At 36.8% G+C, this 15169-nt stretch overlaps 1 protein-coding gene across 4 annotated transcripts; it reads right to left on the bottom strand.

Annotated features, from left to right (window-relative positions):
- Positions 1-1693: 1693 nt before the first annotated feature.
- Positions 1694-8916, bottom strand: LOC149840048 (putative calcium-binding protein At1g02270). Of its 4 annotated transcripts, XM_090004321.1 has the most exons (11): positions 8718-8916; positions 7764-7922; positions 7549-7647; positions 7343-7448; positions 5074-5294; positions 4918-4994; positions 4716-4830; positions 4507-4632; positions 2661-2774; positions 2481-2579; positions 1694-2048 (listed from the first exon to the last, which is right to left on the bottom strand). In XM_090004321.1, exons 1-11 carry the CDS (start codon positions 8718-8720, stop codon positions 1815-1817), a joined length of 1353 nt encoding a protein of 450 aa, XP_089860447.1. In that variant the 5' UTR covers positions 8721-8916; the 3' UTR covers positions 1694-1814. The 4 variants fall into 4 exon arrangements, with proteins under 4 accessions (XP_089860447.1, XP_089860451.1, XP_089860448.1 ...); XM_090004325.1 differs by lacking the exon at positions 8718-8916 and having other exon boundaries at positions 7764-7959; XM_090004322.1 differs by lacking the exons at positions 7764-7922; positions 8718-8916 and adding an exon at positions 7726-7757.
- Between the last annotated feature and the right edge of the window lie 6253 nt (positions 8917-15169).

Here is a 15169-nt window from a genome sequence, read left to right on the forward strand (position 1 = left end):
ACTAGGTGGCAGCCGATTTAAGATTTTATCCAATATATCACAATTATGGTGCACCGCAAGATCAAGCTAAACAAAGTACAATCCAAATTTATCGTCATGTAAAAAACCAATAATCTAAAACATTGGATAAATCTCTTGTGGTTCTGTTTTAATGAATTTTTATTTATGTTAATAAGCAGGGATAACTTTGAAGTCAACCAAAGAATGTAGCCTTCTAGCTGTGGCTCTTGTGGTGTTTTAAGTTATCGAAAATGTAACATTTGTGTGTGATCCACGAGTCCAAAAGCCCAAGGTAAACACACCAAAACAATATGCCATCACATATTTGAACGTTTAAAGGTATCAATAGGCACATCTTATAGTTAAGCGTCTGAACAAGATAGACCTGAGCCACCAACATTTATATTTTCTCAGGATATTGTGATTGTAAATCACAATCACAACAGTTTTTCAAGGTTAGTAAAACATGAACTGTGATTGTGATTACCATCTATGATGGATTTTGCCTTCAATCTTGTGAAAGTTGGTCACAAGATTGACCTTGTGACCAACAATCACAGCTTATACTTTCTCATAACTGATTGTTCATCCCTACCTGTGATCAAAGCAATTACTGTTTATTGCAAATTATTTTTTTTTACCAATGGGGTCTCCGACCATCTGGTCGGAGCGGTTTGTACAAGTCACCATGTATCGGACATGGCAAGTTCAAACCCCAACAGTATATATATGGCTGGTTGAATAACTGCATGATAATTTGAACAGAACTCTGGCCTGTTTGGTAGGTTAAAAAAGTTGTTTGTAAAAGGGAGGGGGGGCCACCAACGGTTGCTTCGTTTGTCTGGCAGGAGCAATTAGTGCACGTCACCTTGTGTTGGGACGTTGCAAGTTCGAACCCCATGGTATGGTTGTATAACTTGTAGGAGGATGGTATGGTTGTATAACTGGTAGGGGTCTGCCTAACCCCAGCATTATCTGTCGAAAAAAAAAAGCAAGGGAGGGGGGTCTAATTTCTCAAGTTCTGTTATGAAAAAAAAAACTTTTTGACGACGAGGGAAAACTTTATGGTGACATGTTGACTGTAGCCTTGTGTCGGTAGTGTAAAACTCTACAATTACTCTCCGGGCTACCGAACATAGTTTGATGTTGGCTTCAACCTTGTGATAACGGTGCTATTGAAATAGCATAGAATTGTTGAGCATAAATCACTTTTTTATAATTTTAGTTTTTTTTTAAAATGACCTTATGAATGTTATCTAAAACTTTGTTTAGTAGAAAATGAGTTTTGAATCTTGTGATTATGAATGTGAGCAGATTTTTTATAGACTTCAAAAATCAATGGCCCACTGCACTAAAATTTCAGGATAAAAATAATCATAATTTTAGATCACAATTGAAGGTTTGATCCTTAGCAAACAAACCATGTTGAACACATCTATATGATCAGATTGAATCCTTAAATGTATGATTTTCAGCTCAATAGTTTCATGCCTTCCATAGCATCAAATATTAACTCATATGAAGGCTTAAAAAAGCACATATGTAAGTTTCTGAACTTATGCATCACATATACTTAGTAGAAAACATGTTTTAAATTGCAGTTTCCATGTTTAGATGTGTCATAAGGTTTTTCATATCAGGTGTTAGAATTTCAGATTTTATCATTTGGACACTAGCAATGAACGGGGTATACAGTAAGCAGAAAATTCCAATAGAAGGATCCCCAGGGCACTTATGTAAATGCTCAGATTTCTACAGATTTACACAAAAATCAACCATAAAAATTCAGCTAAAAGGCTTGTAGTTATGATTATCTAGCATATTGGTTGGGAGCATGGCATCCTCACTGGAGAGAAAACCACCGTCAAATGGGCATGATCGGAAAGGGAGTAGTTTTCAGGCCACATTCCTCTTTCTACCTCAGGTGGGAACAGTACCGCATTCTTCACGTCGAAACAACCAATAGCAGTCTCTTTGATGCTGCCTGTCCACTTGCATCTCTCTGTATCTTCCTCATGTGGTTCAGATAGTGATGGATGCCAAATCCGCTTTCAACAAAAAAAATTCATGCAAAGTCAGTTTATGAAAACAGCGAAGAAATGATCAATTTCTTGATTTATTGTTAAGAACAATTTTCAAGGACACGCTAAAAAAGAAAAAGATTTATTGTTAAGAACAATTTTCAAGGACACAATAAAAAAGAAAAAGGAAACAAAAAACAATGGCTCGTGGCTCTTTCCAAACATCAAATCCAAGTTCCAATGTTTGACCATCATGTTGAACTAGTTAAGCACCATCATCCAATCCTGGTCAAGTTAGTCATTAGCTTTCGTTGATCTTTTACTAAGAAACTGCCTGGCATGTTGTGATCACGACCCAAACTTCAAAGAGAATTGGGCGACTAGAGGTGGAAAATTCAAGCAAAGCAACTAAAACTTGAAACCAGAAACACAAGAAGAATCACTCGGGTGTATATTTACCTGGAATTCTTCCCGCTCAATGACACCATTTCCGTTAGCATCAGCTTGAATCCATAAGTCTTTCAACTCTTCATAGCTTAGGCCATTAGTTAATCCTATCTGTGGTTACATCAAATAGAATATTAAATCAGATTCTCTAGAGTATCAGATAAAGAATAGATTCTTTAGAACAACGCCCACCTGATAAAGTCCTTTGCAAAATCCAGAGAAGGTAATGCAATCACCACCATTATCCATGGTTTTAAGAAAATTGAAGGCATCATGCTCCGTCATTGATGCTTGACGAAGATGGTTCTGTAAAAACGTAGTAACCCATGTTAGGTGGAGTGAATCTTCCATCACAAGATCACTTATAGAGTTGGAAGATATGAAGTATTTTGCTTCTGAATGGAGCGAGAGTGAGAGACGTACAAATCCAAATGAAAATTTAGACAGCACAGACAACCAGATAAACATCAAAATCTCAATGTTAAAATTCGGGAACACTGTGGTCCATTTTCAAAGCCTATGTGATAGTTCAAAAGAACAAATTTACTTGTCTGGAAACTTAGATTAAACACATTTGATAAATCACCAAGCAGACTCCTCAATAGCAAGGCTAGGAAACCCTTGATTATCACAAAAAGGAGGGGAAAAAAGGCTAGGGAAGCCCCAGTTTTGTAAAAATTTGAAAGGGCTAGGGCATGTAGTTTCTAACTTTTGTTTCACTGATGCATCATACAAGTGACGTCATCTAAAAGATAATGTTAACCATATGTTCCTACAGCTTTCCTTTGCACACCCAAGATGGTGTTAGCACAGGACTTAGGAACTGGACCCATGGCTGTGGTGGGGATTGAATCTAACTAATGACCCGTTGTATACAATATGGCTGTAAACTGTTCCAAAGCCGAGTCCTACGACATCCCTATTGTCTCCAAAGAGGATTTACTTTCAGCCTTTTCACAGTTTGTCACACTCAGTGACTTATGTTCTGGACAGTGACCAACTGCTATGAACCCTCAGTTGCCTGCTTGACTCTAAAGTGCTATACATCCTTTTGCCAACATTCTCTGAGATGCATGTCCATTGCTTTAAGGTCGAAGGCAGCCAAGGGGTTTTAACTGCTTACGGTTATGCCACACAGCAGGGCATCGATCTCTTCTGATCCCCACCACCTAACCAGGCTTTCAACCAAAACTCTCTCTCTCTCTCTCTATGTATATATAGGAAAATGAAAACCTCTCCAATGGAACCCTCCCTAACCTCTCCAATGAAAATTTATTGGTATTTTTTTGCAAAATTCTGATCGTACTAGATCATGAATTTTGGATAGAAAAAATGATATTTGGATCCTCAAAAATTTATAAAAATTGTACACTGTTGATTTTGAAATTTATAAAAACCTATCCATGCATCATAATCAAATGCTCCAATTACTGATTCGTATAAAAACAACCATATAGATCACATCTGTATACTTAGGATTAAAAAAAACATCAAAAATCCAATAAAACGTCCATTGAGAAGGTTTGAGAGGGTTTTCCATTGAGGAGGTTTTTATTTCCCTATATTATATAAAAACTGAAAACATGTGAATTGAAGTTTGAACTAGGTATTTTTGATATTTTCTTTTTGCAAATCTGATCTTGAAAATATCTTCAGCATAGTCCATTTACGAGAAATTGACTGTCAAATTGTGTATTTCCAATGATAAAACAAGATTTTTAGATGATTGAATATTTGCAGAATTTCAAGTCATTGATTTTAAAGTCCTAAATGATTCTAGTTATGCATCGTAATCCCATGGGTGTCACCCCCCTCTGCATAAGCCAAAGCTTGGCAACTCCCTAGGGTCAAAGGGTAATCGCTCTGACTTTTACAGACATAGACAGAGACCGTAAGAACGGCAGGCTGAGCCACTGCGGCTAGGTCTCTGCGCCTAGGGCCGTTTCTCTAAGTGATGACTTAAGAACTGATAAAAACTCTCCCATCATGCTCCTTACATCATTTCAACCAAGAGTTGAAAATTAAGACAAGCCCGCACCTTAAGTATTCCAAACACAGACTCATTCCAGCTTGTCTTCAGTGGCTTTCGATATTTGTTGGGGTTTAAAAGCCATATAAAGTCGACACCACAAATGTTGCCACAGTGATTGCGATGACTAACCCACTGGAATAGCCAAATATAAAAATTAATAAAACTTTAAGCACCAATATAAAGCTAATGTAAATGTCAATCAGAAGTATTATAACCTTGTGAGCATCTGCATCACTGTCTGTGTAGTGATGAGCTCTATCATACGATGATATGAACCCTTGGGACCTAAGAAACTTGTAAACATGTCCACGCTTGCTACCATTCCAGTCACTGAAGCGATTGAATGAAATTAGAAAGGTTTCTAAATTAGCATGGAGAAAGAAAGATTTAAAACCAGGATGGCAGGCAAAAACTTGCCCACATAAGATGATGGGCATAGGGTTAAGCATGTGCTCCTCTTGATATGATTCCACATACTGTAAGATCTTGTATACCTAATTCAGTGGAAGGTAATCATATAAATTGATTGTTAAAATATATTATCAATCAATTGGATAAGGGGAATCAACATACCTGGTGGAGCCTAACTATAGAGAGGCGTGAATTGTGAGGAAACAGTAGATGGGTATTCACAATGAGAACTTCCTGCTGAATATTGTCATTTAGGATTTGCCAAAAAGGAATCACTGATTGAACATGCAAAAGCTGAGCAACACGGTCCCCACAGTCATTAAAGAGTAACTCACAGTAGCTCAGCACTGTAAAATTATCCTTGTGGATTGCGGTCAATAGCCCTGTAAAGAATAGATAGACTCTTCCAATAAGAACATAAATTTAGTGCTTAGCTCATCTACTACTACAACCACAGAAAAAGATATTCATGTCATGTTGATAGAAAAAGTAAACAAAATGTTCAGATAGATAAAGAAGGTTCACAAGTCTTGCCAAAACAATAATTAATGACAGGGTTAATGGCAGTACCGAGATGAGCAGACCATAATGAACATAAAATGCAGCTCCGATCGACAGTCATACTGTCAAACAGAGCAAAATAACCAAAACTTGAAAGAAGTACCTAACAGAACTATTTGCCCATACAGCAGGACATAGAAATGCAGATGAAGAAGGCATTGAGCACAGCCCAAAAAAGATTTACTTGCAGTTGTACCATTGGAAACACCTGATACAACTAGCCCCTGCAAGTCAATTGGAAGATGAAAGAATAGGATTCCAATGTCCAAACTACACCTAGATATCAGTAACAGCATTTTCACAGCCAGACACCAACAAATTACATTATCCTTGTAACTGGATTGCCAGATGGTTTCTTCACATAAAGGAACAAGTAAGAAAGGATTTATGATCTTTTCGATTGCACAATAAGAAAAAGCAGCCAAAGCAAGAGGATGCCACTCATACTCCAAGGTACAAAAACAAATCTTCAGTATGCCTTTCTATATAGTCATATGATTGCATTTGTCAAAGCAAAATAAACCATCAGACTAGTCATGATCATTGCTTTACATCTGAAGCACCTAAACTAGGTGCAGCAATAGGTCTACATCAAGGTTGTCAAACTAGGAAGCAGAAACAGAAAACGATACGGGAAGGGGAAGCGAAAAGCAAAGCATTTTAAAATTTATAGGAAGCGAGAAGCGAAGTATCAATTTGAAAGTGAAATAGGAATAAAAAATGAAGCAATATGGTAACTGAATAGGAATCAAACAAGAAGTAAATAAAATTGATTATTCTTATATTTCATGATTTTTCAGTAAGAGAGTTAATTTTTTGTTAAAATCTGACGGTTACCAATTTAGAGAAAGTACGTGGGAAGTGAGTGGAAGTGTGAGAGGAAATACATGAAAAACATGAAAAGAAATGTGAGAAAAGCATATAGGAAACATATACCATGTGTGCGGGAATCATAGAAGAAATGCGGGGGAATCGATATTTCCATGAAGTTTCGGAAGCAAGGAGTATCGTGCTTCCAAAGCAAGTTTCCGGAAAGCACGCTCTGAAGAGAGTTTCCGGGAAGCGGGCATGCTTCCCACCTACCTAAGAAGCTTCAGGTAACTCTGGTCCACATACATTGGTTTGTGAGTTCGCTCTTTTTCTTGAGCATGGAAATGAGTATGCGCTGAAACAGTATCACAATACACTTCTCCCTCTTTATCTTTGGCTAGTGTATAAAATATTAAAATTATTTTTTTTACAAGTAAATACAAGATAAAACTAGGTCAACCAAAAAGATGATCAAGTGAAGGCACACTTTGGCCTCGTAAAGTTGTTTGATATAATAAGCACAAGTTTTATAGTTAAGACACAAGTAGGCTCTGTAGGACAGATACTTTTTTCAACATCATTGAGGCATCTAGAACATACATCTCAACCATTGTGAACCAGCAATTGAAGATACTACAATGGTGCTCTTTATGCCTGTAGAAAAACTGAAACTTGAACCACAAACACACACAAAAAGAAAGAGGATATTCTGTTCAAACTAAAAACTAACCTAAGAGATTACTTCAAGTCCACAGATTCATCAAATGAGGATCCGAGTAACTTGAGGAACCATCATGAGGTTATTGTTTTCTGTTTTGAAAGAAACGAGTTATTTATTGACACACACTTCAAACTAGTGGGAGAGCTCATTATAGTCCAAGAAATTGTGCAGAACATAAATATAATCTTCTGCAGTTCATTGTTTAAAGACGGTTTGCAAAATTATCCAAGGATTCGCCCTAGAACCAATAGAACCAACACATGCATACTTCTGTTTGTCTATGAAATGATATACTGTAAGATAATCATGAAAAGAACCATTTTGGGAAAAAAAGCGCACCATCACCACGGTTATTGGTTCTTGCAAGTTTGTAAGTGATATAACCGGCTTCGCCCAACAGCTTCTCATACATAGCCACAAGTTCCTCATTGCCAACCCAAAATTCCTGCACAGAGACATCAACAGATTCATCAAATCACAAATAGACAGCAATCCAATTAGCCAACTAACGTACAATTAACAGCGCAATTGGTCTGTACACCAACCTGTAAACATATAATCGACGATCTTTCGCAAAGCAATCGATCTAATATGCACTGGTTCCTTGTAAGCCAGTACTCCCTGAATTCGCTTTCCCGGCAGCTCTATTTCAATCACCCACAAATCAATCACAAAGTTTTCTTCAACAAAAGCAATACAATCAGTGAAAAAGTAACAGAAACCTCAACGAAGTGATGATTCTTCTTAACTTTCTCCTCACCTCGTTGCCAAGTCGCTTGTAGATAGGAGCGAGAATGTTAAAGGTGGTGCAGGAAACAGAAGGATCAGGCGAATCACGGATAGATGGACGCTTATTATTTCCTTTCTGCAGTTTTTCGCGTCTAGATGAAAGGCCAGCTACAAGATTAGAACCCACAACCTGAATCCACCCAAAACCATGATCACCAACATTAGCAATCCTTCTAAACGGTTCCACCCATAAGAATCACTATAAACAACGATACCCCAACAAAGCCAAAGAAGAGAATTCACAAAGGAAGTAAAAGGTCTGGGGTGTATGCAAACTGTAACTAGCAAGGATGAATAAAACCAATAAAGAAAGAGCCTAAAAAGAAATCATTGGTCATTTACTAAACGTATCTATACCATCGAATTAGAACAAACAAACAGTCTACGCTCGACTCGATACTTCTTGTTGAGAAACACCCACAACTTCTCCCTAGCAAAATTCACAGAAAAAAGGAAACAAATACACCCCGCCACCATATAATAAAAAAAAAAAAGAACCCCCTTCTCGAAACACGTAGTGGTTTCCACGCCTCGTTGCAACATACCCACAAAACCATTGTTCTCACTAAAAAGAACCAAACCATCTTTAAAAATAATAATAATAATAAAGGAAAAACAAAACACCACCCCCAGAATCTCTACAAACCATCCAACCAGAAACCAACAGCAAACACAAAAAAAACTCAAAAAGCTAAACCAGAAATGCATTGTTTCAACTCCATCCGAACAAATGAAGATCACCAAAAACAAAAAGTAAAACTCCTAGCAATCTCGATAAGAGAAAAACGAGAAAACCAAATGAAATATGAGAAATCTCGGCATGATTCACAACCAAAAACCCCGAGAAAACGGAGGTTTTGAGACCATATTGATGAGAGTAAATCAGGAACTTCTGGGATTATCCGGAAAATAGGATTTTTTTTACCATTTCAGAATTCACACATTCCAATGCGACACCTCTGGAATGGAGAGAACTGAGGGGCGGAACGAAATTTTTCTTTCCTCAACCGAGCGGATCTTCCCTCCCACTGTTTACATAGAGAGGTGTGTTTCCTGGTACAACCAGGACGGCGAACGGTTCCCTGCTGGCACCACCGGCTATTGCCGGTAAAAGCACCAGTACGTCGGACGTTCGGGAACTCTCGGCGATCCTGTCACTCGGATCGGCGATTTAAAGGCGAGGTGATGACAGGTTGAAAAGTATTCTGACCAAAATACCTTTATTTGTTTCGTTTATGCCACCGTGATGAGAAAGAACCTCCCCTCGCGCCACGACGGCAGATTAGGTCGTTCAATCTCCACCACACATCTCACTTCATCGGAGATATACGTGGGTCTGGTTTTTCTACCGTTCTCAAGTGAGATGTATGATGGGGGGTATATCCAATATGACTAGGCAGGCATGCTCTTTACAAGCTAATTTTATGCTTATAAAAGAAGGTCGCTTATGAAGGTACGAAACTAATAGGTATAAATCACTTTTTTAGGTGATGTAATCTATGTTATGATTTTTTTTTTTCAGAAAACTTGTTTTGAATCATGTGATTATAGACAATTACAGTTGTCAACGGGTATTGTTTACTTTGATCAAACCTTACAGGTAGGAGTGGTTATTGGGCCGGGCCGGCCCACTAGTGGATTGGGCTGACCCAGTCAACGACCCAGTTCATCAATGACGGGCCAGGCGAAAGGCCCAGTTCAGGCCGGCCTGCCGAAAAACCTTGGCTCATGGACCGGGGCATATATATGTATATATATATATATATATATATATAGGTTGGACTGGACCTGGCCGGCCCGCAGCCGAGCCTGTGCCGCCAGAGGCCCAATTCGGGCTGAGCCAGGGCCAATTATACTGGCCCAAGCCCGCATGGGCCAGCCCAGTGCCCACCACTAACTATAGGTTTCAGGTACGGTGACAAATAAGAAAACTTGTTTAAGACCCTGGTCTGAACCTAAAGGTCCGATTAATACATGAACTCTGTTGTAGTTTGTGAAATTTTATGTCAGACCCAGGCTCAACCCAAGTTTCGATTAAGACCCGCACATTTTCAATGTAAAAATGATACAAAATATTATTTTACCGGGTTTGGTTCATGTAGTTTTTATTGGGTTCGGGTATAGTTTCTCTTATAGTAGACCCGAGTCTAAGGCGGATACCATACCCAAAAATCTAGACCAAACCTGACCCCTTAACACCCCCTAATGACAAGTAATTAGACTTTAAAGAGGCTCAAAAATTAACACCTCACAATGTGCCAAAATTTTGTAACTCAAAATATCACATTTTTACATTAAAAAAGCAAGATCTAAGGATTGATCGTTAGCAAACAAATCATGTTGAACACATTTATGTAGTTAGATTGAGTAGATACAACTTGCGCACTTATGATTTCTAGCTCATTATCTTTCTACCTTCGCCAATATTTACCCTATATATATAATATTGGATACCAAACATTTAATTGAAAATAATAGTGAGAGGCTGTTTTTGTCAAACCTGACCCATGAACGTGTTTAGCACGGCCAAATTGTAGGAATCAATCCCTGGTTCGTATTTTTTAACTTAATGATTTATGTGTGTGGAAAATGCAATACATTGTACCATCCATTTTGTCTCATGAAATGCATCGCATTCACGTCAGAGAAACATAATTGGCTTTATGCAACCAAACATATGGATCACATTTGGAGTATCAGATGGGCAATAAAGATATCAAACTCTCTCTCTCTCTCTCTCTCTCTCTCTCTCTATATATATATATATATATATATATATATGAGAGAGATAAGTAAAATAATTCAATTAATGCATTTAATAAAAAGAAAAAAACTTGTCGTCTACTTTTTCCCTTCCCCAGGGGATTCTTGTTCACTTGTCCTTATACTTTACACTTCATGGCATTTCCTAAATAGTTATTTGTTACTTCACGTCACATTATTTCTCGCAGCAACAACTTTGGTAATTGTCGTCAAAGCACTTTTCGTGAAGCCGATGGTCTATGATTCAATTTTCCGGGTATTTTGGTTATTTGTTATAAATCAAGGTTGCTTATAAACTAATAATTTTGGTAAGGGCGACTTGTGAATGTCAACAAGCTGACGGGATGTCACAAGTTCAAAAACCAGAGGTGGCATCCCTTACTACAACATTACAAGAAAACTACGTGTTAGCGACAGATGTCAATCATTGCAAATCCGTCGCTAAAAACGTTAATGATGGATTTTGCGACGGATAGCGTCCATTGCATAACCTTAATCGCTAAACTGCGGCAAAATTTATGTCATTATTTTGTCGCTAAGTAGCGACAGATTAGCGGTGGATCATGTCTATCGTTAATCTGTCGCTAAATAGAGACTGATTTGGTTTTGCGACAGAATTTAATCTGTCGCTACTATTTAACGAGGGATACATATTTGTCACTAATGTCCGTCATCAAATTGACGACGGCCATTAACGACGACTTCAATTCCATCACAAACCGACGACTACCTTAAATTGGTGACGGAGTAGCAACGAATAATATCCATTGTCAATCCGTCGCTAATTTAAAAAAAATATATATATATTCTAAAACTCGAGAAAAAATTCTCGTTATACAATTCATATAACCTGATTATAAAAAAAAACACATAAAAAATACATATACAGGTGAAATAAATTTAACACAAGTTCTAAATTAGGCAAACTTTAACAATCAAATAGAGTCTTTGCCAAGTTATAATTAGTTATAAGTATGTCAAAGGAATTAAACAACTGAATCTAATCCTCGTCAAGATTTTGGGCATCATCCTCTTCATTTTGTCGATCTGCGCCTCCCTCTATGCCTTCATCAGTTCCTCTATACTGATCATCTCCAGCATCCTAAAAAAGGAAAAAAATATTAGTATTTATAAACAAAATTTAATAAAATAAATTATATGCAATGCACCTAATCTAATGCAACAAAGTAAATAGCTGAATGACACAGAGAATAGCAATAAACTGAAGGACATTAACAGAATTCAAATATGTGTTCTAAGACTGAAAAAAAAATGTATAGTGACTCAATCATGCAGATATGTGTTTTAAGTTTGTCAAGGAATTTCACAGTGATTCACACATGCATATATAGTATATAAGGTTGTCAAATAAATGTGTTATGTATCACAATCATGCATATATGTGTTGCAAGACAGTAAAAAAACTTCCATAGTGATGAAATCATGCTTATGTGTTATAAGGCAGTAACAAAACTTTATATGTGATTCAATCATGCATATCATGTTCTAAAGCAGTCAAAAAAAATTATATTTATTCAATCATGCATATATGTGTTATAAGGCATTAAAAAACTTTCATATATGCTAATATCAGGCTCATATGTGTTATAAGGCATTAAAACTTTCATATATGCTAATATCAGGCTCATATGTGTTTTAAGGCATTAAAAAACTTTCATTTATGCTAATATCAGGCTTATATGTGTTCTAAGGTTGTCATAGTGATGAAAGCATGCTTGTATGTGTTCTAAGGTCTTTCAAAAACTTTTATAGTGATTACATCATGCATATATGTGTTAAAAGGTTGTAAAAAACTTTTCATAGTGATTCAATCATGTGTATATGTGTTATAAGGGTGTCAAAAAAAATTTATAGTGAATCAATCATACATATATGTGTTATAAGATGTCAAACAAAATCATAGTGAGGCAATCATGCATTTATGTATTCAATCATGCATATACTAGCTTAAAATCTAACGACATGAAACAAATGACATGAATCTTTATACCTGACGGGCATCAGAGCTCATGTTGAATGCAGACGAAGTTCCCCTGTTCTGAAAAAAGTTGCACAACTCATTACGAACAATGTTGGGAATAACTTCATTTAAAAAGTTTTGCATCTTTTCCTCAAGACACTGACAGACACCATCCCAAGACATAGCATGGTCATTCGGACGTTGGAAGTTGATGCTGGCGGGAGAACTCTGAGAGTCGTGGCTGCAGGAGACAACGACTGGTGTGGTGTTCATGTTACTCCCAAACCCGAACACACGACCCTTTTTGGGATCACTAGTTGCAGTCACCCATACTGCCGGATCAAAAGGCGGATGTTGAGTGGAGTCATCGCCATATCGCCGTATCATTTGTTGCTCGTATGACTCCTACAAAGTAATGATTAGAATATAAATTAATAATTTAGAATTATAATATTTATGATAACGTAATTCAAAGTAACTTTTATATTACAATGTTTATTAATACAATAAATACATACTGATATCACTCTCGCCTTCTCTAATACAAAATCTTTTGTGCTCTTATGTTTATGTGTTTCAACAAACACATCCTTGTAAAGCACAATGTCTCCTTTTTCTTCTTCTTGCAATGTTAAATGATAAAAAAAAATGATTAATAAGTATACTGAAATATTTACAAACTTGACAATTTATATATTCATGAGTTACCATTCTCTTGTGGTGGCTCTCAAAAGTCTTAGATCCACCTGTGTGTAGATGGGCATCAGGCATCTTCACTCGATTTTGTGCAGCCTTTGCTGAGCGGTTTCAAAATTCATTGCTCGCCCACTTGTCACACATGCCCTCCCAATAATCTCTCATGATAGTAGAAGGCTTATGGCCTTTCCACTGCAGTGGATCATCTATCCCACCAACTGCTTTTTTTACTGTAGTCTTCATATTGTGCACCATGTCGGCAAATCGATTGACAGTCACCTTCTGCCACACTACCCTCGCGTATTTCTCTTCGTTTACAGTCACGAAACGATGAGAAGCCTACAAATACTTTCAGAAAGTTAGCACACATAAATATAAAAGACTTCTTGTTATGATAAAACGATTGCATACCATGAATAATGACATTAAATTGTCCAACATCTCTCTCGGGTATTGTTTCCATTGCGCTACCGGTCCTAGAAGATGATGCAGTAATGACTTCGTAATTTCTTGTATTACTTCTTGCTGCTTAAACCTCGCACTGCACATGAATTGATACACATTAACAATCGACTGTCGATATACACTTTTTATAAGTTAAGTATTAGACAAGTGACAATAAAATATTTACGATCGATTATCGATATACACTATTTGAATTACTCGTTATGGGTCACACTGAGAAGACCCTGCATACAGCGTAGGTGGGTCATATGTAGGCAAAACAACACCTACAGAACAATGAGTTAGAAATTCACACAATGCATATTTAAACTAATCAAGTATATAATTATTTAAATGATATACCTGTCGAAGCAGTTCATGAAGATAAATGCTCAGACTGGCTACCACTAGGTGCTCGACGATTGTGACCTCTACGAACCATATTCTAACAAATAAAAAATGTCATGCAATACATTCAAACATTGCAATACATTTTGATACATTGGATTAGTTACACAACTTTATATCTTCATGAATACATAATCAAATCGAAAAAACTTCATGCAAGACATTCAAATATCTGCTATTTCATTCAAATCATTCTAACATGTTACAATACATTCAATTCATAACTCTATATCTATCGAAGAGTTACAATATATTCAAAACATTGCAATGCCTTCAAAACATTCAAATCATTATAATATATTTTAATAAATTCAAATCAATCTAATCATTCAGATCAAATACAGGTATATATTACAAGATGTATTTCACTAACTCGAGAATGATTCATCATCACTTGTTCGACTTTCATACTCTTCTTCTTCCTCATCCTCGTCTTTGTCATCATCTTCTTTTTCTTCATTTAGCGCCCATCCACTTGATATATCATTTGGATCATATTCTTCCATGCATGTGCCATCGAACAATGGTGATATGACATGCATACGATGTGCGACATCGTGACCATAAGAGAAGTCATACATATCATCTAATTGATAATAATCACCCTCTTCAACAATCTTGTCTTTCTGTAACTGATCATACTCGGGGTATAGTTTAGACTTCACCTTACAAATTGCCCACCATTCATTTTTATTTAACTTCCTTGTACTCGGATATGAAGTATAGTACACTTATTGAGCTTGCGAGGCTAATATGAAAGGTTCATATGTTCCAAACCTTGACTTACCATTCACCTCTACAATGCTTGAGACTTTGTCAAATCTTGTTGCTATGGGATCAAACCATTGACACTTGAATAAAGTTAAGCTATTATTTGTGCCTAAGTAAGTCAACTCCACTATTTCTTCTATAACATTGTAGTAGTCATGTTCATTTTCACTATAGTTGCTACCCTTGACACACACGCCACTATTCATCATTGACTTATTGATATTGTAGTCTTTTGTATGAAATCGATAACCATTTACGATGTACCCGTTGTAACACTGCACAACTTTAGACAAACCATTTTATAAATCACATAT

This window comes from Nuphar pumila, chromosome 4, assembly GCF_984573655.1.
Source record: "Nuphar pumila chromosome 4, dmNupPumi1.hap1.1, whole genome shotgun sequence".
NCBI lineage: Eukaryota > Viridiplantae > Streptophyta > Magnoliopsida > Nymphaeales > Nymphaeaceae > Nuphar > Nuphar pumila.